General features: G+C 41.1%; 2 protein-coding genes and 1 long non-coding RNA gene across 4 annotated transcripts; 1 reads left to right on the top strand and 2 right to left on the bottom strand.

The window, feature by feature from the left end:
- Positions 1–1,510: 1,510 nt before the first annotated feature.
- On the bottom strand, positions 1,511–13,191 carry LOC131890968 (homeobox protein Nkx-2.2a-like). 2 transcript variants are annotated; one of them, XM_059240428.1, is made up of 3 exons: positions 12,889–13,191; positions 2,562–2,701; positions 1,511–2,484 (listed from the first exon to the last, which is right to left on the bottom strand). In XM_059240428.1, exons 2-3 carry the CDS (start codon positions 2,695–2,697, stop codon positions 1,799–1,801), a joined length of 822 nt encoding a protein of 273 aa, XP_059096411.1. In that variant the 5' UTR covers positions 2,698–2,701; positions 12,889–13,191; the 3' UTR covers positions 1,511–1,798. The 2 variants fall into 2 exon arrangements, with proteins under 2 accessions (XP_059096411.1, XP_059096412.1); XM_059240429.1 differs by lacking the exon at positions 12,889–13,191 and having other exon boundaries at positions 2,562–3,312.
- A 5,182-nt stretch (positions 13,192–18,373) lies between these two features.
- Positions 18,374–22,696, bottom strand: LOC131889761 (glucose transporter GlcP-like). Its single transcript, XM_059238934.1, has 7 exons — positions 22,475–22,696; positions 20,980–21,100; positions 20,682–20,890; positions 20,380–20,622; positions 20,118–20,316; positions 19,567–19,819; positions 18,374–18,728 (listed from the first exon to the last, which is right to left on the bottom strand). Exons 1-7 carry the CDS (start codon positions 22,694–22,696, stop codon positions 18,422–18,424), a joined length of 1,554 nt encoding a protein of 517 aa, XP_059094917.1. The 3' UTR covers positions 18,374–18,421.
- A 6-nt stretch (positions 22,697–22,702) lies between these two features.
- LOC131889764 (uncharacterized) lies at positions 22,703–24,502 on the top strand. The gene is made up of 2 exons (XR_009374226.1): positions 22,703–22,839; positions 24,264–24,502. It is a non-coding gene; the product is annotated as an uncharacterized LOC131889764 (long non-coding RNA).
- The last annotated feature ends 15 nt before the right edge of the window (positions 24,503–24,517 follow it).

The following is a 24,517-nucleotide window of genomic DNA, read 5'->3' as shown; positions in this document are numbered from 1 at the left end:
TCGTGAATGGTTCCCAATAGGGTCGGTCACGAGGTAGTGTGATTGAAAATTTCCACTCATCGCTTGATTCTACCCCATCAAAGTTTCAATCTGGGAGTTCGGGAGATGTCGAATGTGGGTTGAGGGCCGCACGAAGCGATTGAGTCGGTGAATGAGCGAGTGAGTGAGTGAGTGGTGAGTGAGTGAGCGAGTGAGTTGTGCAGGATGAAAGTGTGAGGAGGAAGCGAGAACCATGAGGCATTATGGTTAATGGGAAAAGCAAATTACTTTGGGAAAAGGAGGCGGAGTACCTCTCTCTTCCTTCGGTTGTGGCTCTCGTCTGTCTGTTAGGTTGCTTCTAATGCTGCTGTTGGCTAGTTGCCTGGTTGGTTGCCATACATACATCCGTGTACCGTACGTTGTCAATGTTCTCGCTCTTACACGCACTAAACTTTGTACGTAGTCCATACACATGATACAATGCGGAGAGAAAAGAATTAGCCTCAACTCGGTGGTGGCACAATGGAAGAAGTACACAGTAGCCATATTGGTAGTCGCACATCCGAGCGAACCCCCACCACTACCACCTTCACGACTCGCCCAGTGGATGGATGGTACCAACACCATCACCTCGATCCCTATTGCGACAATGTCGTTGTCACCGCACGGTGATGCTGGTGGCAATGGTGGTGGAAGTGGAGGAGGTCGTGGTGGTGGTAGTGGTAGTGGATGTTGTATTGCTCAATGCGGTTAAATCCCTTTTCGAGGGAAATGGAAGTAGGCGGAGCACTGGGTTTGTGGTTTGAATGGAAGGTGTCCCCCGTTATGGAATTGATTTGAGCATACGGAAAATGGAATCATTTTCACACCTGGCCTTCACACGACTAATACGAATAGCCCTCCTCCTCCTCCTCCTCTTCCCCGTCATCTTTCTTTCTTTCTTTCTTTTTCTTCGTCTTCTTATGCCACCCAATTGGCCACGTGCGTTCTAAACACCCAAACCCGAAACTACGTACATACACGATGTCGGATGTACCACGAACATTACCCTTGTGTTCGAGAAACTACATGTATTATTCAAAATCTGAGGAGATTTGGGGATTAGCCCGAACGACCATCAACTGGATTTAAGTACCAAGAGAGCTCGAACATTCGCTGAGCCGTCAGTGAATGGTTGTACATAGTGGATTGGGCTCGACGCTCGCTCGAGTCACGAGGAATTTTTTCCGATGCAGAAATGGGTTGATTTGTGACGTGTTGTTTCCAGAATCATCCATCGATGGCTCATACTTAGGACGTCCAAAAAAGGCTGTAGCCACTCGGTAGAAGCCGTGCAAGAGACCAGGAGTGAGTTGTTTTATCTTTACGCTATGGCTACCTTTCACTCTTCCATATCATTAAGCACCGATTTTATCTTCAATCCTCCCCTCTTTACCGAAAGCTCCTCTTTCCCATCGATGCATATGTATATATGGACATGACCATTTTGTTTTTCCTTTCCCATACAAGGAGGTGTCACAGGAACCATGAATGGTGTTCGTCTTTGGATTGATTCCATCAAAGAGTCGACATGATCTCTGCCCCAAAAACATGACAAACAGATTTTCCACAAGTTTGTTGAAGAAATGTATTTCTAAGCTCATATGCTGATTATTGTGATGATGATTCTTATTATTGTAATCATTGTTATTTTTACTCCACGTACTAATGGGAAGGGCATTTCTCATTAAGGTAGTAACAAAGGGATTTTTGGGTTAGCGGAATCTCTAGAGTTCAGGGCATGAATGTTGAAAATTATGATGACAGTGGTAATGCACTATTATGAATAAATATGATCCTCTCGCGTATCGTCATTGTGATTATTAGTGCTCCGTTGCATGGCAGCCATAGTCGTGGTGCTGGTGGTTGCTGCAGCTGCGGCAGCTACGGCCGCAGCCATTGAGGGTATGACAGAACTTGACCACGGTAGGCCGGAGAGCCCACTCGTGTAGAGCGGGTTTATTCCGTAAACAGCTGATAGCCTATGGAGGGGAAATGCCATTTGATCACAATTTGCGGGCGAAAACGAGGTACTGTGGCCATCGCGGACTAGGATTGGGACTGTGACACGTCTGGGATTCATCCCATGGGATAGATACTCCACCCCTTTTTCGGAGACGGCCTTCTTGGTTTTGTAGCGGTGGTTTTGAAACCAGATCTTGATTTGGGTCGGGGTCAGATTAAGTAAGTTGGCCAAATGTTCTCGCTCGGGAGCGGAGAGATACCTTTGTTGTCGGAATCGTCTCTCTAGCTCGAAAGTTTGGGCCTTGGAAAAGAGGACGCGGCGTTTCTTCTTACGGGAGGACCCCTCTCCTCCGGAGTCTTTCACTGACTCGTCACCCACTTTGGTGGACATGTCGCCTTGAGATTCTTCTGATGGAGATGGCGATCGCCTGGAGTAAGTGAGACCGTGAATGGAGAGCAGATCTGGCATGTAGCGAATCTCGGATCGGTTGGGAGATAGTCCTACAAAGGAGATAAACACACACCTCCATGAAAAACAGGACTCGTGCCAAATCTTGGTCCAGAACTAGGCGACTTACTCTGCTGAATGTGTTGCCATTTGGAGCTATTATTTCGGTCGGTTTGAGAAGCATCTGTGAGAGCCGTTGAATTCTTTGGCAGGTCTAAAATATCTCTGACCGAGAAGCTCTTTGATCGTTGCATAATGGTGTCCATTTGCCTGCAAACAAAAGTTAAAGCAACCACATGACACTCTCTTTCTCTTTCTCTTTCCTTTCCGTCTCTTCATTCGTGAAACGAAATCATCATTGTTTGATCACATATTCAATGGACAAAACTCGCTGACAAAAGAGGGTCATCAATCAGCTATCCAAAATCCTAACCGACGTTATTTAGTCGTCATACTCATTGCGATGCGGCGTTTTCAAGCGTGAAATAGGGAACAAAACCAAGGCAGAATGTTGGGACCGGGAAAATGGTGCTCCCAAAACCGAAGGCTTGAACATCATCGCGCTTAAAACTATGGCTGTTACAAAATTACTTGATCAATACGATTTTCAGTATTGCTTAAACATCAGTTTTAGTCTGAGCTACAAGAAGCTAGATTGCCAATTTAAAAAAAACCTGGATATTAAACAGGCTACAACGTGCGCAAGAATGTAACTAATTTGGAAATTGTGTTCTTACAAATTCCCAAATGTACAAGTCTTCCCCTAAGATTCAACCTGAAGGAATTGTTAACAAATTACTTTCAGTTATTAATGCTTATGTGAAGCTCTCTATCAATATCAGGTTCGAGCGGTCTTGGAGAGGAGGCCCCAATATATGAGAGAAGGTGAGGGACGCATGGCTAGGTGCCTGTGCAAGGTGTTTTGTTCAACCCGCAACTTCAGTTCTACGTCATATAGCTTTTCGCTTTGTTGGGACATCTCCTCTCTAGCTCACCCTAGTGTTATACATAAGAACGGGATCTCGACTTATGCCATTCGTTGGCGAATCAGACATGATATAAATATAAGCGTAAGTAAAACAACTAGGTTTCTCTTCTTGAAGTGCTCGGAATTCCATTCCCGGTAGCAAAAAGAAAGTCCGTATATGTCCGTATATAAAGAAAAAAATGCACCTTAACTTTTGTAACTTATCATCACACATACACACACTTTGTCTTTGCTAGAGACCGCATACTGAACGACAAATTTCTACCTGGATCGTAAGAGCTTGTCCTCGAGAAAAGAGCAAAATACCAAAGTTATTCTTTGTATGATAATCAATTGTCCATCTGGATGAACACATTTTTTTTTTTTTTGAAAAGTGGAGCGGCGAAAGAGCCAGACATGAATATCAATGGGCTTATCCAAACAGCCACCAATCTGTTACAAATGCTATACCGATTTTTCAATAATCAAACGTGAAAATGTGTGATTTGAATCTGACGGCTTCGTTAGATAGATTCTTTATTCTTTGTACTGTGTTTTTAAGTCCTTGTGACAATGCATCTTATCGTGTATAATGCATTAGGAAAATCTGCAAAGTCATATTTCACTGGTAGGCTCTCACGTTTCTGAAAAAATACAAACATTTGGGCCTGATATTAAAAAAAAATAGTAGCCCTATTTTTGATATTTTGAGAAGTTGCACAAATTCCGTGATAGTTTTATTTGGACTCTTATTTCTCTTTTTTGTGGACTGCCTTACCGCTATTGGGACAGGAATTCCCTGCAATTGGAAACGTATTCGTTTTACTTAACTTTATATTCATATCATATCTGATCCACACACGAATTAGAGTTGGCGGATCTGGCCAGCCTTTAAACATAGGAATGATCGACAAGTTTGTTTAAAAAAATGTCCAAGTGTAAATCAAAAGATGCTCCTGGATGAACACCAACATACTCTACGAATATTTGAGGGGAGCAAATTGAAAAATGATGGAGCCTGAGAAACAAAAGAGATGGACTTCATTATTCTAACAATGTTTTGATTTGATCGTTGCTTGTTTGGGGTAAAAGCGCGATTTGTAACAAACTATCCATTTCTTCGTTTTAATTACATACTCTGATCCCAACGGCTCCATTACCGTACAAAAACGCCATCTTTTCAAACTTATATTAAACAAAAAAGGCTCGAGCTTACAATTTTAACTTGAGTGCAGTCAAGTAAAATCGAGAATAAAATCCAAGAAACTTGCTTGCAATTGTATCCAAATTATGATTAATGTCATTGTTTTTGAAAAGGTCAAGCAATAAATATCTATCAAAATATCTATTTTTCTAAAAATTGATCCATAATCTATTTCTCATACTCATATTTCTTTCTATCCATAACCTGTTCCTTATTTCAATCCATTATTTTTCTATCGATGTTTCTATCTATTCTTTATTGTTATTTTTAAGGTACAATATGTGGATGGACACGACGCCTCGAACAGTAACCTAACCTAAAACTTCCATAGGGAAGACACCGTAGTAGGGATTAAATGTCATCATTTAAGCCTGTAAATCTACCAATAGTCCAATGACAATTTGTCGCAATAAGGAATAATAATAATAAAAAAAATTGCGCCTTTCGGCGGAAGAGTTGCTTTTAACGACAAGCTGCGTCTCTTACAATCGTTTCACAGCCTTGAAACTCCGTCAATCAATTTATGAATATGAAAAACTCCTCAACAGCTTCAAGGTTGGATCATGCTATTTTTCAGAGGCTACAAACTTTATGTGATTTATCAAATTGAATTGATTAGGGCATCAAGGAATTAAAGATCAAAAAAGATAATCCCATCTGTCTTTAAAAATCGCCATGTCAGACACTAATTATCATGAATTTCTGATTCAATCTGTGAAGTAACACTAAAAAAGGTAATTGCTTTGCATTGCTAATACTGCATGGCGGCATTTGATGTCCGGGTTCAAGTTGTCCTTCCCGTTCAAGGACTTGCTAAAATCCTTCTGTTCTCGGCTAAACAACCATTCGGAACATTGGCGGTCACGCACCTTTGTTCGGTTCCCGGCCAAATGCCATCAACGACGGGAGTTGACAAAGGATCTGTTCAATTTGGCCCACCTAGACACTCTAGGCCCACCTAGAGAGGCCCACCCAATCTACTGCAATAACTACATCAGCAATAAGAGGAGAGTGTATGAATGGTATGGATGCTTTGTTGATTTCTCCAAAGCATTCGATAGGGTGGACCAAACGCGGTTATTCCTCAAACTTCAAGTGTGGGGAGTTCCGCGTTCCCTCTGTGTCCTGCTGTCCAACATCTATGCGGGACTCAGATGCTCCATTCGTTTTGATCTGGTAGGGACCTATCCCCCTGTTACTTCACTTACATTGGCCTTCCGCAGGGGCATACACTATCGCCAATTCTTTTCAATCTTTATGTATCCGACCTGCCCAAAGCCCTCAAACAACAAGGCCCCAACATCAACCATTTTCCTGTATAATATCTTCAAGATATGCAGACGACCTGGTTCTCTTGGCTGATTCAGGCGTGGAATTGCAAAATGCCATCAATGCACTCCACGGTTATTGCCAAGAGAACGGCCTTCAAGTCAATACCATCAAGACGAAGGCCATGGTTTTCCATAAAGGTCGTCTGCCTCCCACCTCCTTCCAAATTAACAATAGTCCAATTGAAATCGTCAATTACTTCAACTATGTCGGTTTCACTTCCTCCACCCAACTCTCCTTCATCAATCACCTCCAGTCCGCAATAACCAAGGCCAGGGCCAGGATCGGATACATGTAGACTATCCATCAAGAATCTTCCTCTACCAATAGTTCTTCAACTCTTCCGGACCTACATCAAACCAACTTTCCTTTACAGCCTACACCTTTGGCTTCCCAACTACGCCCAATCCGCCCACAAATCCGCCGATACCACCTTCACCAAGTTCCTCAAACGACACCTGTGTGTGCCCCAATATGCCAACAATGCATGGACGCATTTTCTAGGCGAAACTGAGCCCCTCACCATCAGGCTGGCAAGTATAGTTTCCAACAGTGTTGGGAACCTGACCTTTCCGGAGGTAATGTCCGGACACAAGTTTTCCTTCCCAGTCAAGGACTTGCTAACACCTTATTGTCCTTGGCCCGACATCCCTTCGGAGTATTGGCGGTCACGCACCTTTGTCCGGCTCCCGCCCAAATGCCACCAACGACCGGGGCTGACAAAAGATCTGTTCAATCTGACCCACCCACTCTACTGCAATTACCAAGATTTTCATCATATACCTTTAGCTTTGCCCACCTGTGTATTTGAGATTGCGCTCTTCATTTTTTCCAAGTGTACTGAACCAAGTCTAGTCATCTGTTATTCTTTTATTTATCTTGTAAATGATTCTAGTATCTCTTTTAGGCATTGAAATGACTGAGAGTGGCAATAGGTAATACTTTATTACTATCATTTATGTATTACTAGGTCCATCAGGTGAGCTTTGCTTCTGTAATCAAGATAGACAAATGGCAATTGGAATTTCATTTTAGACTCTATGTTTGCATTTCCAGCAAGGGTAAGCATGCGTGGATAACTCTAAATGAAGTTGATATTGAGCCCATGTCTGCCTTCTTTTTGTCCGGTGCTCTGCAAGTATTAGAACGCTGTTCTACTCGTATGTACAGTATATCCCACATTACCGCGTTTCCCAATGAGTTGTTAATTTTCAAAATTCACGGACACATCATCAAATTCAAATTCATCAGACGTGGTGTTGTGGTTAGCGCAGTTTCCTTACTTGAGAGAGGTCCCGGGTTCGATTCGCCCTCCCGACCTTTATCAAGGAAACTTTTAGACGCTAACCACGCCCACAGAAGGAGGGCCACTCTGATACGGACTACAACGCTGCCTATCGGAACTTTATACGAATAATGTGATGGCTAGCTTCGCTGGCGGGGGTATAGATGCTCTAGTCCCTAGCCGGGGGAGGTTCACCCCTCAGACCCTAGCACCCCAAATACAAAAAAAAGACAATGGACCAGAAAATAAAATTCGGAATTATTAAAATGTATCGTTGAACACCGCAGGTGAGACACAAAATTCAGGTCCGATGTAACGGCTAAGAATATGGAGGCGGGCTGAAACTTGCCTCAGGGATGACCTCATTAAATTCTGGCTTATCCCGACTTAAAAATGAGATAATACTTGGTAAGACTAGCTGTTGAACCAAATCACGAACTTTTTGACACGACTTATGAAATTGACAATTAAAGTTAATGGTTGCTTGTATTCAATTCAAAGGAAATTGGCTCCTCTCGAGTATGTGTTTGCATTTTCATGTTTTATGCTTTGAATTCTAAGAAAGGTGATGCTCATAATTCCCTCACAAAGATAGCGCATACAAACTTTAAAGATTTGCGAAAAACAAATTTCAACCACAACTGTCAATCAATGGACGGATGTTGAACTATTCGAGAAATATTACAGAAATGTAAAAAAGGGAGATAATTGATTGTTTTATCTTAGGAGAAAAAAGACCCTACCTATCCCAGGACGTCTACAGATTCGAACTAACAATCATTGTCGAAAATTTCGTATCACCTAAAGCACTCGTCTTATCCAAAACTTGCGTACATATAGGTTCAACAGTTCGGGCCAAAGACTCAAAATATCCGCCCATTTGGGCTCAAAATCCAGCTTAGAGAACTCAGGAGTGGCAAACAAAGTTATGTATTTTTGACTGCAACTATAAAAGATTCTTCCTTTATGAATAGATTATAAATAGGAACTCCGAGCTGATCCGAAGCTGACCCATTGGTGGGAAATTTATTCACCGTCTATATTACTCGATGTCTGTGAACTACCACACCTATGAATCTTGCTATTGCGAACGGTACACTGGATTTTACTTATGTTTTCTCAGAGGCTTTTTGTAAAAACGGGCTTACCTCGGAGTTAAGGCTTGGACGTTACTTAGATTGAGCATCTATGTACTAGCCACTTTTGTGAGAGCATTTTAATTCTCGATAGCGTCCAAGCATCTAACTGCGAGTTAAGATCTAAAAAAAAACAGACTGTGGTAGACCTTTGTACAAGACAATTTTTTTCATCAGTTTTTTACTCGGTTCAGATTTCGGAAACCAATGTCACTAATACTGTATGTTCTGAATGACCTAAGGTGACTAATCATTTATCCAAACATCTCTCACTCGTTGTGGCATCACTTTTTAATCAATTTGATTGATCCCATTGCTCTACTGCAATATGGTAATTGGTTAGTGTAACACTCTTTCAGAGTTTCAGAGAAGGACCAAAGGTCGTTCGTTCGTTCCATGTGAGTCAATGAGTCCAATAATAAAAAATAAGTATGAAGCTCTCACCAAAAAGAGAACAAAGCTAACAAAAAATAGTTCTAAAGCATGAAAACAGAACCAATATTGTCAAATCGTTAGGTATCTAGCATCTTTCGGGAGGTAGTACACCCTGATAAATCAATTACTTATTTCTTAGAATACATTTGCAAGTACAATACTATGATCTAGTGTTGTTAATGCCATCGCCTTTTTCTCAATTCTGCGAGGCACGTTGTCGAACAAGTTTATAATGTTTCTGGCTTTAAGTTGGCCATCTCTCCTGAAGCTTGTGGGCTGTGGAGGAGCTCAATAATGCATGAAGAGGAACATTGACAAATAAATTTACTTTATATTTTATAATGCATTAAAAATGAAAATTTGGCAGAAGTTTTAGGCCAAGTCTCCTTCCTTTGAAACAAAGAATATAACAACTATTCACTCAAAATCGACCAATGCCACGCACCATAAAGCGGGTGGATTTGTTTGCTCTTAAGGCGAAAAATCACCAATCGCCGTAAATAAGGATTGATTCTAAAGCAGATATAACCTTCTAATGACAAGATAATAAATTGATTCAAAATCGATCGCAATTGTTTGAGACCTTTTCATCTCAAATTAGAAACCATTTGAACTTGCTCATTTGGCCTAAGTATCTCATGCGAAAAAAAGCGCCACACCCCCTATATGATGATTTCCAACACATATAATGTAAGCCAACCATTTTTTGTTTTAGGCAATCTCTTTTTGAACTATTTGGTCGGTGCAATGTTCCTCTTCTTTGAATTTCGTGAATGATCAGTTCACTCACTACCTTTACAAAGAAGTTATTGAATTGTGAAAGCAGTGCATCTTGTTCTTGATGTTTGTTAAGTGTTTACTACCACAGAGACCATTTTGTTAATGTCGGTTGAATTTCATTGAATAAAACTCTCTTTTACTTTTGAATAAAACCGTCGAAATTTTTATCCATGGAGCATAGTTCCATTTCCTTGGACTTAACGGGACTATACGAATGGTATCTACAAAACAGAGGGATTAAATACCATTTTTTTTTTTTTCTTTTTTTTTTTGCGGACTTCCTTACCGCTACCGGATTGGAATCCCAGCAGTTCAAGACGAGAAGATTATTTATTTTACTTGACTTTTATTTATATATATTATTTGATCGACCAACGAATTGGAGTTGGCTGATCTGGCTAATCCTTGAATATAAGTTGATCCGGAATTTTAGTCAAAAACTTGTCCAAGTCTGACTTAAATTTTGCTACTGGATCAACCCCTACATAAACCCTACGAATATTTGAGGGCAGCAAATTGAACAATGAAGGAGCCCGAGAAAGAAGAGAGTTGGACTTCATTGTTTAACTAGCCTGGATTCTCGAGGGCTTGAAGGTGCTCTCAAAACGCACGTTAAGCCTCTACGGTCACTAGAATTGACCCTAAATCCTGGGTTGGGACAAAGCTCATGAATGCTTTTGAAAACGTACAAAATCAGATACCTTTCGTACCTTCTCTGAATACTGTACAATCCCAACCTTTCTAACCTCTCCAATACGAGAGCTCTCTCATATCTTCAATGTTCCTGGTAAAACATCTTTGGACCAGCTCGAGCTTTTGCAAACCTGCTGAACTAATTGGAGCCCAAATGGGAGAGGCATATTCAAGATGCGGCTGAACAATCGACTTGTACAGAGTTAGCATCGTGACACTATCTCTGGACTTAAACGTGCGATATATCCAACCACATGTTTGAAAAGCCTTATCAACTTTCAACTGAATATCTCATTCGAACTTTCCATTATCCTGGAGGACTACACCTAAATCCTTCATGGATGAGACCTGCTCAATGTCCTTACCGTCATCATCTAATAGTGGAGTGTCTAATGGCGTTGACCCAAAGGTCATTGAGCGGAATTTCATTCCATTCAAGGCCATGTTACTCGCAGCAACCCAGGAATTAAATTGGCTTAGGACCTTTGCCAGACAACCGGAATCCTGACCATTCCTACCAACTACCAATTTTGTATTTACATATCTTATTTAAGCGGATTTTGGAGTTATTTCAATGTGGCCAGAATACCTATGGCAAGTCAATGATTTGACGGAAATTTATTCTTAAGTGAAAATATGTCCCTTGGTTTGGCCACAATGGTTCGCTTTTTAAAAAAGTTATATGCATGAAGTAAAAAGGCCAGTAGCACTTTTTTGTTGCTTTTGTTAAACGAAGGAATTGATATGCAAGTGATAGGGTTTTGCAGAAATTTATATTCAAACAGAAAAAGAAAATTGACATGGAGATAAAAGTAGTTGTTCATCAATGTAATGTTTTTTTTGACGTTATTTCATGCGTTGTTGGTTTACGTTGTAAAGCATTTGGACACTTGATTTGATGTCCCGCTGAGAAGTTCAATTCTATGAAAATGAAACGCCTGCATGTTCTCACCACTTCACCTATAGCTGCCTTCAACAGAAATATCGTGTTCATAGGGACAAAAATGTACCTTGCATCAAAATTAAGAACGTTGGTCTTATTAGCCTTATGCTTTGCCTTTTCATATCGCTAATCGAAATACATTTCTGACATATTGTCAGTGCAAACAATGAAGCCCCTGACCAGTTTTTTGGGCTGCTCCGTGCAGATTTTGCGCTAGTAGATAAATCCATATTTGGAGACGTTGGTAAATGAAAATGTTTCAATATATTTTGTCTAAAAAAGAGGACCGTGTTCGTGTCGGAGGACATGAATGTGCGAAGAAATTAATCAGCGTACTATCATGATTGTTAAAGTATAACAGACCCTTAACAAGCTGCATGCCGCTACTTAACTATCTTTTATCTATCATCTGAAGCAATAACTAGCTAACTGTAATTTCTACGACGATTATAGCCTTTGTCCGTATCATATGTACTAAATTTGTGCATCAGACCCGTATCTGCTCGAATTCGAATTGAGATCAGATTGAGCATCACTTTTCGGACTCGGATTAGAATCGGAATCAGCCACTTTTTAGATTCGTATCGAATCAAATTGGCAGAAAAAATCGGTTCCGAATTAGTCTTTCAAAAAAGAAGGCGAGTCAAAGAACATAAGAGTTAAAAGTAGGAAATACAAATACTAATTCAATGCTCTTCGTAATACTTGAAAATGGCACTTGCCTACAATAAAAATAAGTCTAAAACACTTAATGAACATGGTTATTAGTCTGGAAAATCAAATTAAGATACCTTAGATCAACAAATTTAACAATCAACTATGTGTTTACCATAGTAAAAGGAGAGTGCTTTAAAAAGTGATACCACAAATGGAAATGGTTGCAATTCTGTGCTATTATCGTGGCTGAGAAGAAAAATGAACATCATTGCAATGTACAGGATATTTTTCCAATTTAAAACGACTTCTAGTGCAGAATCATTGAATTTGGGACCAAAAGGCATTTTAAACTCACCAATGAGATGCATGGCACGTTTTTCTTTTGAATAACAATTCATTAATAAGGAAAACAAAACACATTCTAAAACTATTCGCTTTGGTTCCAAACTCTGAGACCCCATCAATTGGTAATATCTGAATGATTATCTTTTTTAATTCAGATTGACCGAAAACATTTTGGCATCGGGTTGATAAGAAAATTGGCTTCGAGTGGCATTAAACGGCTTTTTCGGATGAAAATCATATGCTTCTCTGTTCAGATTTTGTCGTTGAACGAGTTTTCTGAACACATTTGTAACCATTCCCTCTATGAAGTTTGTACGTTAAGTTCAATTCAGTATTTTTGTTCATCCATTGTCGATTAAAATTGCCTGGTTGTGGCAGAATTGAATAACTGTGAATGAGCTTTGTTTGGTTTCCCAGATTGGATCCCAGTGAACCCCTATCCCAATTTTTGGTGCTTTTGTGCCAAGGATGGAGCCATGCAAATCGTGAAAGTGCAAATATATTGTGGCTAAGCTTACCCTTTCATTCTTTGGTATTGTCTTGATTGTTGGGCCCCATGATTGTGTGAGCCTAAGCAGCTACCTCTGTTCATGGAGACCAAACCCCGTTTGTTTCCACGAGGAATCAACGGGCTAATCCCGTTTGATGACACGTCAATGAATGAAATTAAAGGAGCCTCTTACCTTATGAAAAGTATGGAAAATGTCGGTTGTGGGCAAATGAAAAGCACTTGTGAAGAATGTTGATCTGAAGTGGGCACTACTCAAGTCATCCAGGGTTCTAGGTGGCAGCCCTCATCTTCTCCTCCTCCTCCTCCTCCTCCTCCTCCTCCTCCTCTTTGGCTGCTCTCGTCTCCCTCGTCCGTTACTTAATTCTCTCGGCTCCGTCCACTCCACGCACAACGAAGTCAAGAGAGACGGCACGAGGAGAGGCGAGGAGGGCCGAGAGCCTTAGAACCAGGAGAGGACGGACGCACGGACGGACGGAAAGACGGAAGGACGAACGAGTGCCCAAAGAGCCAAAGGGATTGGGGAAAGTGGCGTCGTCGAACGCAAGCCCCGCCCATACCTTCAAACCCCACCAATCAGAGTGTACCTCACGAGAACAAACTTAAGAAACCCATCCACGACTTGATGAATAGCTCCTCCAAGACTCAAACCGCTCTCGAGACCAACTCGAGAGACCATCGCCGAGTCCGGAAACGAGGAAATAGAAAAGTCCTCCATCACAATCAACAAAACCCACACATTTATGCGTTGTTCATTTGGCCTCGCACCACGCACACACATGAAGCTTAGTGGATTAACTTAGGTAGGTGGCGGATCGGGCGGGAAAACAAATAACAAATTTATTGATCTTAAAACATATTTGTCCATAAATGAAGAATAAGATCAGTGAATGTCATCAAAAGTGGAGGCAGATAGTTTGCACCGGACACCTAATGTTTGAGCCACAACGTAAAGTCAACTCATAACCTTTAAAGACTGGCTTTCGATCATTAAACCATGATTTCCAATTGGACTTGTCCCATTAAAAACATAGTCCTCATATTTGCATCAACCAAGAAAGGGACCAAGTCAAAACTGACAACGTATTCGGCACTTATCTTTTGACAGCCTTTCCAATTTTTCCCGCCGGGTTTAGTATAGCCAGGAGTGGAGGCTTGAGTGGCTTATCCTAATGAGTTACCGGTATATCATGCTTAATTCTTGAATACTTCCATTATGGTCTATGGCACAGTGTCAGTGTCGGTCAAGAGGGAAAAATATTAGGGCTTCATGTACGGAGACCAGCCTTAAAAATGGCCGATGGTCGTTGTCAGAGGCTTGAAGATTGCTCGCGATTGGCAAAACGTGTGGTAAACTCGATGATCCGAGGTTGATTCGACATCGATTCGACATCTAACGATTATGATTTATTTAGTTGCAAGACATGTGCACAACGCATTTAAGCAGTCAACCCAAGTCATATCAATCATTGGGATGTGACTTTTAGTCCATAAGTATTGGCACTCTTTCAACTTTCTCCCGATTTAACAATTAATGAACGGACCGGGCCGGTGATCCAGGTAGTTATTGGCTGGACTCTGAAATCTAGCCTCAACGTAGCCAAAATTGACAGTTTTTTTTAATTTCTTTTTTTGCTGGCTTAGAGATGGCAAGCTCAAGTTAAGAATTCATATAAGAATTTAACCAATGATAGGATACTGCAGTAGGCTTCTTTCTTCTAGGTTAGATTTCGATCAATATCACGGGGTCCGATTATGGACCGAAGTAGTTTTATTTTAAGATCGAGAAACTTGTGAAGGCAGTTTTGGGATTTGTTCGATATTCTGCAAAATTTCCAATAACGCTTGAGTTAATAAACAAATCAAATCAAATAATGCGCCTTACAACCAACAGTAATAAAAACCTTGTAACGGGTTTTAATTCAAGTTCATACTAAGGTGCCCTTTGAAAAGAAGTTATATGAAAATTTGATAAAACACCGCTGAGTAATGCGGCTTTAAAGTGCTCATTTTTGTTCAAACTTTTTGCAAAATGTGCCTTAACCCAAATTGTAAGACTTAATGATGGTTTTCATTACTTAATGGTCTCAAGTATCCCTAAAATAGTAAAACCAGTATCGTAATAATTCGTTTGAAAAAGTAAAGTCGCAAAAACCTCTTTTAAGACGAAGATGTTTCAAAAATAGTTTCTTATTCATTATCTGCAAACCTTGTTTTTTTATTTTATTGAAATTATATATTACTTGAGCAATTTCAAATTTTCTGCTTTGGTCCAGTTTGGTTAAGGTTCTCTGAAAAGTCTTAAATATTTGAAATAATCCAATGAGTAGATGTTGCTAAGAATTTTAATGAAAGTCAAACTCAGTATTTGATTTAAGAAATAGAGAATATTTTGCAAAGAAACAATGTTTTTGGAGTATTTTGACTACAAATATCCACATTAACCTTTCCATTTCAGGGATTCTTGGAACCATTCCGTAATGAAAAACATTAAAAGCCTAATAATTTTTGGTAAAGCACACATTGCGAAAAGTTTCGTGAAAAAAAGGCTGTTTTAATGGTTTTTACATAATTTTGTTTGTAAGATATTAGCAACTAGTTCGCTTTTTAAGGCTGTTTTAAGGCGCAATATGTGTTTTGTTTTGGCCTTTTATCTAACTCAAACGGTATGGGAAGTTTTGCAAAATGTCACTCAGATATCAAAACTGGCTTTAAAAGAGTCTTTCATCTTCTAATCAAGTACTCTTTTTTACCAATATCGCGCCATGACCAGGAGGCTACTCCAAGCATTTGAGTCGAATGCGATGCAGTGGCAAGTCCCTTATATCCAGTATTTGTTGGTTGGTGGAAACGCCCCAATGCTGAGGGGCTGGGTTTTGGCCTCAGGGCTGCTGCTAATTCCTGCGATGTTTTCTCTCTCTCCAAATTCCTTGATGGTACAAACAATCTATAATATCTTATTACCAATCCGCCATGGAGGTGTTGATTGTTTGAATAATGATTCTCCATCTTTTTACGTGTGCAAACATGAAAAAATGTAAAGAGGTTCTGTTGAAAAAGAAGAAGGTCAGACTGTAATGTGATAATTTGAGATAATGATTTAGTAAATGAATTGAATAGAAATTGGGACTAGTGCAAGAGTATGACGCAATTTGGTAAGTTCTACATAAGCAGCATAAGCAGTTTCGCTTTTCTCAAGCAGTCTTCCCGGGATTCTCCCATTCGCAGCTCTGGCGGAGCCCCTTTCCACACTTGGGCTTCATTAGCCATGCCTTTGTCCTTAACATTCATTCTTTGTTATCTTAGTTATGTAGAAGTGATATATTTCCCATGGAGCCATGATCGTAAAAAACGTTCTCAATAATATGATAACGAGCCTTATTAAGGCACTTTGTCAAACCATTGAGAAAAAAAACAGCCTGTAAGTCACCTCTAATTTGAAAAAAATAGAATTAATGTGTGGACCCTTCCATTGAGTTGTAATCTTTCATAAAGATTCTCAAGTAGTTGGCCCACAATTAAAACTAAGCGTGTGGTCACGAGGGTCTCTTGAATGCCGTTTTCCTTCTATTTCTTTTTCCATCAATCCCTTTTCTAAAAGTAAACCCACAGTTGAGAAGTAACTCGAATGTCAAATCAAATCCCAACGTCAATGCTTCCTTCCGACGTTTCCGTTTCGGTCTGATGTTCCAAACAGAAGTCTTGCTCGCTCCGACGACAAAATCAACGTCTCCATTCCTACAAAACCCACGGGTGGACCATCTCCATTGACTTTCAGGAAAAATGAGACAAATTTAGAGCATGGCCCCAGAGTCCTCCCCTCTCTCTTTCTGTTCCATCTACTAAAACGGTGGTCCATACAGTGTTGCGACATCCTTTACGTATGTCCGTACGCCGTTCAAAGATGGAATTGTCCGCACAACTAACTGTACGAGTGGAAACCTTTAAGACCGAAGGAGTTGATAGGGATGGCTAGAAGGAGCATAATTACAGTTTCACTTGGCCCCGCTCTTCTGGAGCTCGATCCAATCCATGTGGTTGGCTGGCTGGCTGGCTAGCTGACTGGATGGATGGATACATAGATGAAGCGGTGTTCCCAGTTCAGGAAACGACATTCGGAAACCCGCCGTCTTCGTCTTCGAGGGAAAGAGGAACATGATTCATCAGCTAAATTGCGCAAGAAAATGCACCCCTAGTATTTTGATACAACTTCCGGAAGCTCGACTTGACATATTGAGTGAAGATAAATAATCTGGAAGCCATTCATTCCCCCTTTCAACTCCTAAAACATACTGCTGAACTTTCCGAACCGATAGAAACGACGCAGGGGGGGAAACAAGAACAATGATTTTGATTCGTCATCTCTTCCAAGGTAAGAGAGGAAGAAGAAGAAGAAGACGAAGAAGAGAGTAGTGCAGTCAGTACTTCTTCTCCTGGGTTCGTTCAACCATCCAGCCATTGGAAGAGTGGGACACTTCATGCATGTACGCGTACGACCCGTGTACCCGTGTGGCATGTACCTACTGCCTAGTGAAAGACCATCAAAGTTATTAACTGTTTACTCGCTGATTTTCCCCCAATCTTTTGTCTACCCCTGATTTTCGGAACGTTAATTCTCATCAATTGATATAAACATAGTCATTGCCCCACGTTCCCTCCCCTCGGCTCCTCGGCTCCTGCGGCAATGGAGGAGAAAGTCGCGTTCAAAAGATCGGACAAAGGACTTGGAGTCATTCAATAACCAAGTGTTAATCTCTTCAGCCCGTAAAAGGGTTAAATTTGAATGAACAAGTAAGAAGCACGACGTCATAAGTCACAGCGTCCAAACTCACTCAGCCAGAGCCCTAAAAGAAAAGACTAGTCAACGAAAAATTTCCGATCGGACCTCGCAACATGACAGAAGTGATAACATTAGGGGTGCACTGCACTCAATCGACTTTCCATGTGCCCAAAATCTTGCATACAATGAATGACCTATATCTCGGGCAATGACCCTCAAAGTCTATCCAAAATGCTGCCTGCACCCCAATGGAACAAATCGAAAGCGATCAATGAAGCTCTGGTCAAACCTAGAGAGCCCTAGTCAAACCAATAAATGATAAGCGAAGGTGTGCATCCAAACTGTGGCTCGCGAATAAATACCTACTACGTTTGTACCCCTTCCCGTGTTTCAGAGACTAATTATCTCAGTTGTTCTACCCCATGCATTCAGACGTATTCAGACCATTCGCTTAGATCCTAATGATTCCATCTCGAGACAAAATGTTGTTGTTTTGATCATGGAGTCATGCGCTTGACGTATCAAACAATTGTAAAGGTTTCGGCCAACATAATGCCACGAGATTGGACGGAAGTAGTCCATTGATCCATTTGAATAAGATTACATGTGTTTTGCTTTTGCTGTTCATTATCGGCTAAAGTTAAACCATTGATTAGGCCATGTCTGGTTAAGATATATTTAGATCGTCGGTTCTGGAAGAAAGGGCAAAAGCCAAAGATATATCACTCTTTTGTCGCCAGATAGTTTCTTTTCCAGATTGTTCCATCCATCACCACTGGTGCCTCTACATCACGTCATTCAGGCTCCGAATTTCCAATTATTTTCGGCATGAATGTTCAAGGTTTATCTAGGCGAAATAACTGAACTATACAAACACCAATTGACACACAGACTGCTTAGGCATTTATTGACGAAGACAATATCTAAATTAAAGCGTGAATTGCAAACTCGGATGAGGGTAAGGTAGATCCACCGTGGAAGTCTCTCGAGACGTTTTGTAGTGAGTGGCCATGACCTTGCGGCCAGTGCTGGATTGCTCCAACTCAGCTAGATGCTTGTCGCGAGTTTCGTGAAGGTAGATGGAGACAAAGAGGCCTAGGAAGAGGCACAAGCCAATGGCGAACCAGGATAAGAAGAGATCGGAGATCAAATGCTCGCCCATGATGGAATGCCACACGGCCAAGGAAATAGATGTGATGGTGATGGTGAGGCCGTGTAGAATGTCGCGATAAAGGCTGAAAAGGGCAATTTTGAAGGACTGTTGGTTGTGAGGTAGCATTACGTGTTTCAAGAAATTATGAATGTGAAAACCAATGTGACTTTTGTTTCCATCCCAATTAGGCAAGCAACAAGCTTTGTCCATCAGCGGACTTCTAGAGCCATGGACCTCGAAAGGAAGCCAAAAAAATTCGGATTTCCTAACCAGTTAACATAATATATGAACCCCCAGATCGGGCTTGCAGAACTTAGGAGAGGGTATCAACATTATAAGGGCGACATGAAATTTGTATTTCCTGCCCACTCTCGGTCAGCTACGTACATCAGATGCGAGAATAAAACGTTGAAAGTAGTCGGTAAATGCTATAAAAGGGCCTTATTTTTAAATTGAAACGATCCAAGTTTCTCATTTCATTCATATATTTTAAATAGGGAGTCAGAGCTGCTTCGTCTCCACCAATCCGATTTTGACGGTAAACCCATTCATAGTCCATATATCTAAAAGTCCGCAGGCCAAGCACTCTATCGCAATTTGTGAGCATACGAGTATTAGCAATACTCAAAGAGTGAGCAAGTCTCTGAGTGAATTATGTCTCTTGCATTTAAATCCCACTTCATTTCTTAAAACACCATCCAGCCGAACTTCGATTTAACGATATTGTCCCTCAGCGGAAAAAATATCGTTATATCAAAATTTATCTTTAAATCGAGACTTGTTATAAAGTAAATGCAGTATTTGGTCGAGATCGTTACATCGAAGTTCGAGTGTACTACAAATGTGCTGGCTGACATTTATCTACTTAACAAAATCGAAATACTTCAATGTAACCATAGCCTTGCTTTGGGTGTCCTAACCTGGAGTGGAATTCCGTCGAGTAGATGAGAGGCATCGATATGAGCCCAATGGTGGAAATAACGTAACCTGCCGCTTGGCAAAAGAACATGAGTGAGAACGACTCTCCATCGTCGGAAAGTTCAAACGTCTTGGAGATGGACACCAATACTAAACGCAGGAAGGTTGCTCCCAAGCAAAAAAGCAAGAGCTTCAAACGAGGCATGTACTTCATAAGGGGAATGAACATCAAGGCCCCAGCCAAAGAGTAAGGACCTGGAACAAGGAGCAATAACATGTTACGAACAAGAAAAGCAGACGTCGTTATGAAATAGGTTCCGACTTTGAGTGGCTCGCTTAACTTTGCAGTTAAGGTGCAGAAGTTGTGATTAAAGCCAGTAGAACAAGTCAGACAAAAACGATTACGAATAGCTCATTTCTAATCACAATTTTGAAGACTGCGAGTCACCAAGATTTTTAAAAACCAAATGCGTGTTTGATGGCCATTCAGCTGTTGGGAACCGAATCGACCTTTGGTTATCTACGATTCTAAATTATTTGTTGAAAGGCTCACCTGTGACCATTTCTCCAGGATTGTTCATCATGGGGATGGCGTCAAGAGTGACCAGTCCGTGTATAAACATGCACAAAACAATGGCACGCTTGAAGGCCTTCCATAATGTGGGGCAGGATCGTTCCATGTGAATGGATGTTTTGATCAAAAGGAACTCGCTCATGGAATCACTGTCGTCCGTTTTCAAGGATGTCAGAGCCTAAATCAACACACAATATGAGGGCCAAAACCCAGGTAGAATCGCAATCAGGACATTTCTTACTTGAACCGCATCAGATTCGCGATTGGAGAGGATGAGCCAAATGGGTGATTCGGGAAGAAAAAAGACTGACACCATGATCACCGTGGATGAGACCACAGCCAGAACCAAACCGCACCACAGAGCCGAAATGCTTTCCATTTCACTCAAGAGGTACTGGAGGTGATATCCAAAAACGGCACTAGACACGCCCAAAGCACCCAACCAACTCCGAGAGATTTTGGACGAGATTTCACAAATGTACACCTGAAAGTTGGGATCAGATTTGATAAGCGGTGATGTTCTGTTAGGGGAATGGGTCGTACCTGCAAGCTGCTTAATAAGCCACCGCAACTGATAGAACAGCACAAAAATCCAAAGGATTGGACCGTTGTTGATGGAGCGCAAGCGACCAGTAACCATCCCACGGGGTTGATAAACGAGAAAATGGACAGAGCCCGAATTCGGCCACTTATATAAGATATGGTGCCACCACAGAGAGATCCGATACCAAAGGCAATATAATACAAAATAACTGGAAAGAATGGGGCGGGAACGACCAATTGAAATTATAAGAGTGCACGTATGTACATAGGATCGTTTGAGGAATTCAGTTTTGCTTACGGGGCCAAGAAGAACGAGTTTCATCAATCTTGTTATTTGGTTGAGCTTCTAAATAATGAACAGATCCGGCAGTGGTTCCTACGATAAATAGCGCTCCACTCATCAAGGCCATTGCCATAACCTGCAAAAGGTAGTGTTTTTCCATTGATTAATTACATAATAAGATTCACTTATGTTGGCCTGTTTGTTCTGGAGGTAGGTTATTTGTTTGTTAATAGCACTCACAGTTTACTGATGCGTTTGTCAATGCATTATGATCTAAGTCTCGGTAAGGACAACGATATTCCAGGACAGGGACATGAGATCATTAGCAACTTTTACCTTGATTAATCCAAAGCATTCTCCTCCACTCTAGCACGACTCTTGTGGACTTATAACACGTTGGCAAGTTTTGAGCTCAATTAAGCATATGTGTAAAAACTATGACCATTTATACTCAGTCCAACGAGGACAAGAGTTGAATGAGCTAGCAACATGAGCTAAGCTCAACTAAGGGAGAAAGTGTTTGATCAATCAAGGTAAACGTTGCCAATTTTGTCGCCTATCTTCTCCGTCCAGTGATGTCGTTGTCCTTGGCCAAGGCAATCAAGAATTATTACTGAGAACCACTTTCAGGACGGAAAGTGTGCCGTAAAGAGTCGTTCCTTGCAGAGTCATTCGTTAACCTTTCGAATATGTGGATGAGGAACTGTTGGAGATGTGCGGGGCTGATTTATCGTCGTTGCAAAATCTCGAAGCCAACATGTGCGTAATGCAAATCAGCATCTACAATTTCAGGAATGTTCTCAATGCTACCTACATTATTCAACAATATGTGATTGACATTTACGGAAACGTTCTGAATTAATGCTCAATCTTTTTCTTCGCAGTTGCCTCGACGAAAATGGACTTGTTTTAATTCGTTAATGCACAAGGGTGACAAAATTGTTTTGATTTTCAATTGCTTTGCTTTACATTATGCATTTCATTGAAAATAAACCGTTATTGTGCATCAGATCGAGGGCTCGTCTTTTCTCATGACCCTATTCTATCGCTTTCCCGTTAAACTAGAGATATTATCCTCTCAATAAGTACTGATGTCCTGATTAAGGGTGTGTGGAAAAAAGCGTCCAACGTTCTCTTACCATTCTTAGAAACTGCTGTTGTTTTTAGGTGATGGTGTCGTTTTAGTTTTTTATGTGCCCGTTCCGATAGCAAAACAATAAGGTAGTATTAAGTATTGTATGTATAAGCATCGGAAACAGACTCTGGGCGAAAAAACCCTCGAAGAATTCTAGAGCGTTGTTGAGATTTGAAATACAATAACTGACAACGTTTCAAGGTATGATAGAAAAACATTTCAATGTCTCCTCCCTATTCCTTTGTTACTCATACAAGAAGTGCGAGCTTTGGTAATGTTTCTGGGGCACAGATCAAGTGCAGTATGATGTAATGTGTCAAAAGAAAGTACAACAAAACATTCTGGTTGGATTGCCGCATTACGTCATTTGTTTACCTTTCGATTGCAATACTGGTCATTGTCGGAATTCTGAACGATTACATTGCTCCTCAGCCACAAGAAACTCTTTGTTCTCAATGTTTTGGTGGGAGTGGCGAGGGTGCGATGGGCGAAGATCTTCTTACTGGAGGTTCGCATTAATGGCGGCACCTCAATCACATGAGGTTCGTCCTTCCACTTCACCCCCATATCCGATTTTTGCGCCTCATTCGAAGCCATTATGTGTGGTGATGAATGATGAGTACTACTAGCTACAAATTAATGAACGGATTTCTTGGTTTTCTACACAAAAGCTGCTTCAATAGTTCCACCACGGATATTGAAGCCCTTTTTCGACGTGAGCAACCTGGACTGCGTTTCGGGTAAGACTAACTAACATTCGTCCTTCGGTCGTAACCGAGCATCTCATCATATGCACCTAGAGCACACAGCTAGCCTACGACCAATCCATTCCACCTTGTCTACTTCAGTTTCGTACATATACGTACAATAGTACGCAAGGACTTGCGTTTTAGCAGCAGCAATAGAGTAAGGTGGAATCAGGTTGACTAGATATAAAGGTTTTTGGCTTAGAATGGTTTGCACCAACCAACCAACGAGGACTTATGTCGGTCCGAGCAGGGCTCAGAGGCGTCAGGTGCTCCCGGTAGATAGAGATCAAAAACCCAGCCGTCTAAGACCTACGTCCACGATCCTCGTTCACTGCCGAAGAAGGAACGATCATAGGTAGGAGAGATAGATGTTTCTACACTATGACACAAAAGTTCCAATTGTTTTTTTTTAATCACACATCCAAGTTCGATGGATAGATTTACAACCAAAATGTTCTCATTTCAAAGATGAAGGAAGCCGCCTCTTTTCTCAAGCCCTTTTTAGTTGGCCCTCGAATGTCACACTCGAACTGTAGTGGGTTGAGTATGTTGCTTTGAATAAGACATCGCCAAAAATCGAGAACAAAGGTTAATGTAAGTTGAATCAGTGTCATACCTATGTTAAGGAACAATTTCGACATCTTTCCTGAATGGCAATAAATAGTCCAAGACCACGAAATAAGTGTTATAATCTTTATTGGATCGGGCACTCTTGGTGCAACCTTACAAAGAAGACATTTGCCAACCAAAACGAACTTTTGTGTCAAGGTATTGGTGGCAGGACCCGTCTTTCCTATTTGCCGTGTGGTGAACGAAGGCTCTAGGAAGGACAATGGAAGGAGTAGTAGGAAGAATGAAATGCATCAACGGTTCAACATCGTCTTCTGCAATGCTTAGTGCACACCGTAGCACCTACCTACTGTGTACACATCTCGTCGTTCCGTCTGACGAGTAGGAGTAAGAAAGAGTACGTACGTACATACCTATGCGTCAGACCGTTAGGATGGATCACGGACTTCTAGCAATATGGGCTGCGAACAAGCTTCCCAGCAAATCGGCCTGCTCTTGGTCATAGCCACTCTGAGCCACTTTTCGAATTAAAGTAAGAAAATAAGAAACGTAGATCTCTTCAATTAACGGTAGGTCAATTCTATATCATTTACATGGAAAACCGATCGTTTCAAAGTTATGTTGTCAAAAGCTTATGTAGCTGACCAAGAGCAGGCCGAAAATTCAAATTTCATGTAGTGTTTACCACATAACTTTGAACATGTCTCCTGAGTTCCCTGAGCATAGGTTTGGGCTCAAACTTGAGTGAGTACATCTATTCAACAAGATCTTGTGGTCGTATGAAGTGCTTTTTTGGAATAAGATGAGCGGTTTAGGAGAAAGGATATTTTTGCTTCCATTTGCAGTCCATATCTCTAGATGTCCATGGATGGATGGATGGATGGTTGGATGGGAGAAGGAGAAGGATGGTGGTCACTGGTCAACACCCAATGGATAGGGTTTCGATCTAAGATATTGAGTTCAACTTTGTTGTTGGACATCTAACCTCCGACCGGTTTCGGTTGAGCTTGCCAATGCGCAAATTCCTTCCTATTTAACCTGTTTTTAGGATCAGTGCCTGAATGAAACCTATTTTTATGATTAAGATTTGTTTACATTT

This window comes from Tigriopus californicus, chromosome 11, assembly GCF_007210705.1.
Source record: "Tigriopus californicus strain San Diego chromosome 11, Tcal_SD_v2.1, whole genome shotgun sequence".
Lineage (NCBI taxonomy): Eukaryota > Metazoa > Arthropoda > Copepoda > Harpacticoida > Harpacticidae > Tigriopus > Tigriopus californicus.
This window is presented reverse-complemented; position numbering and strand designations above follow the sequence as displayed.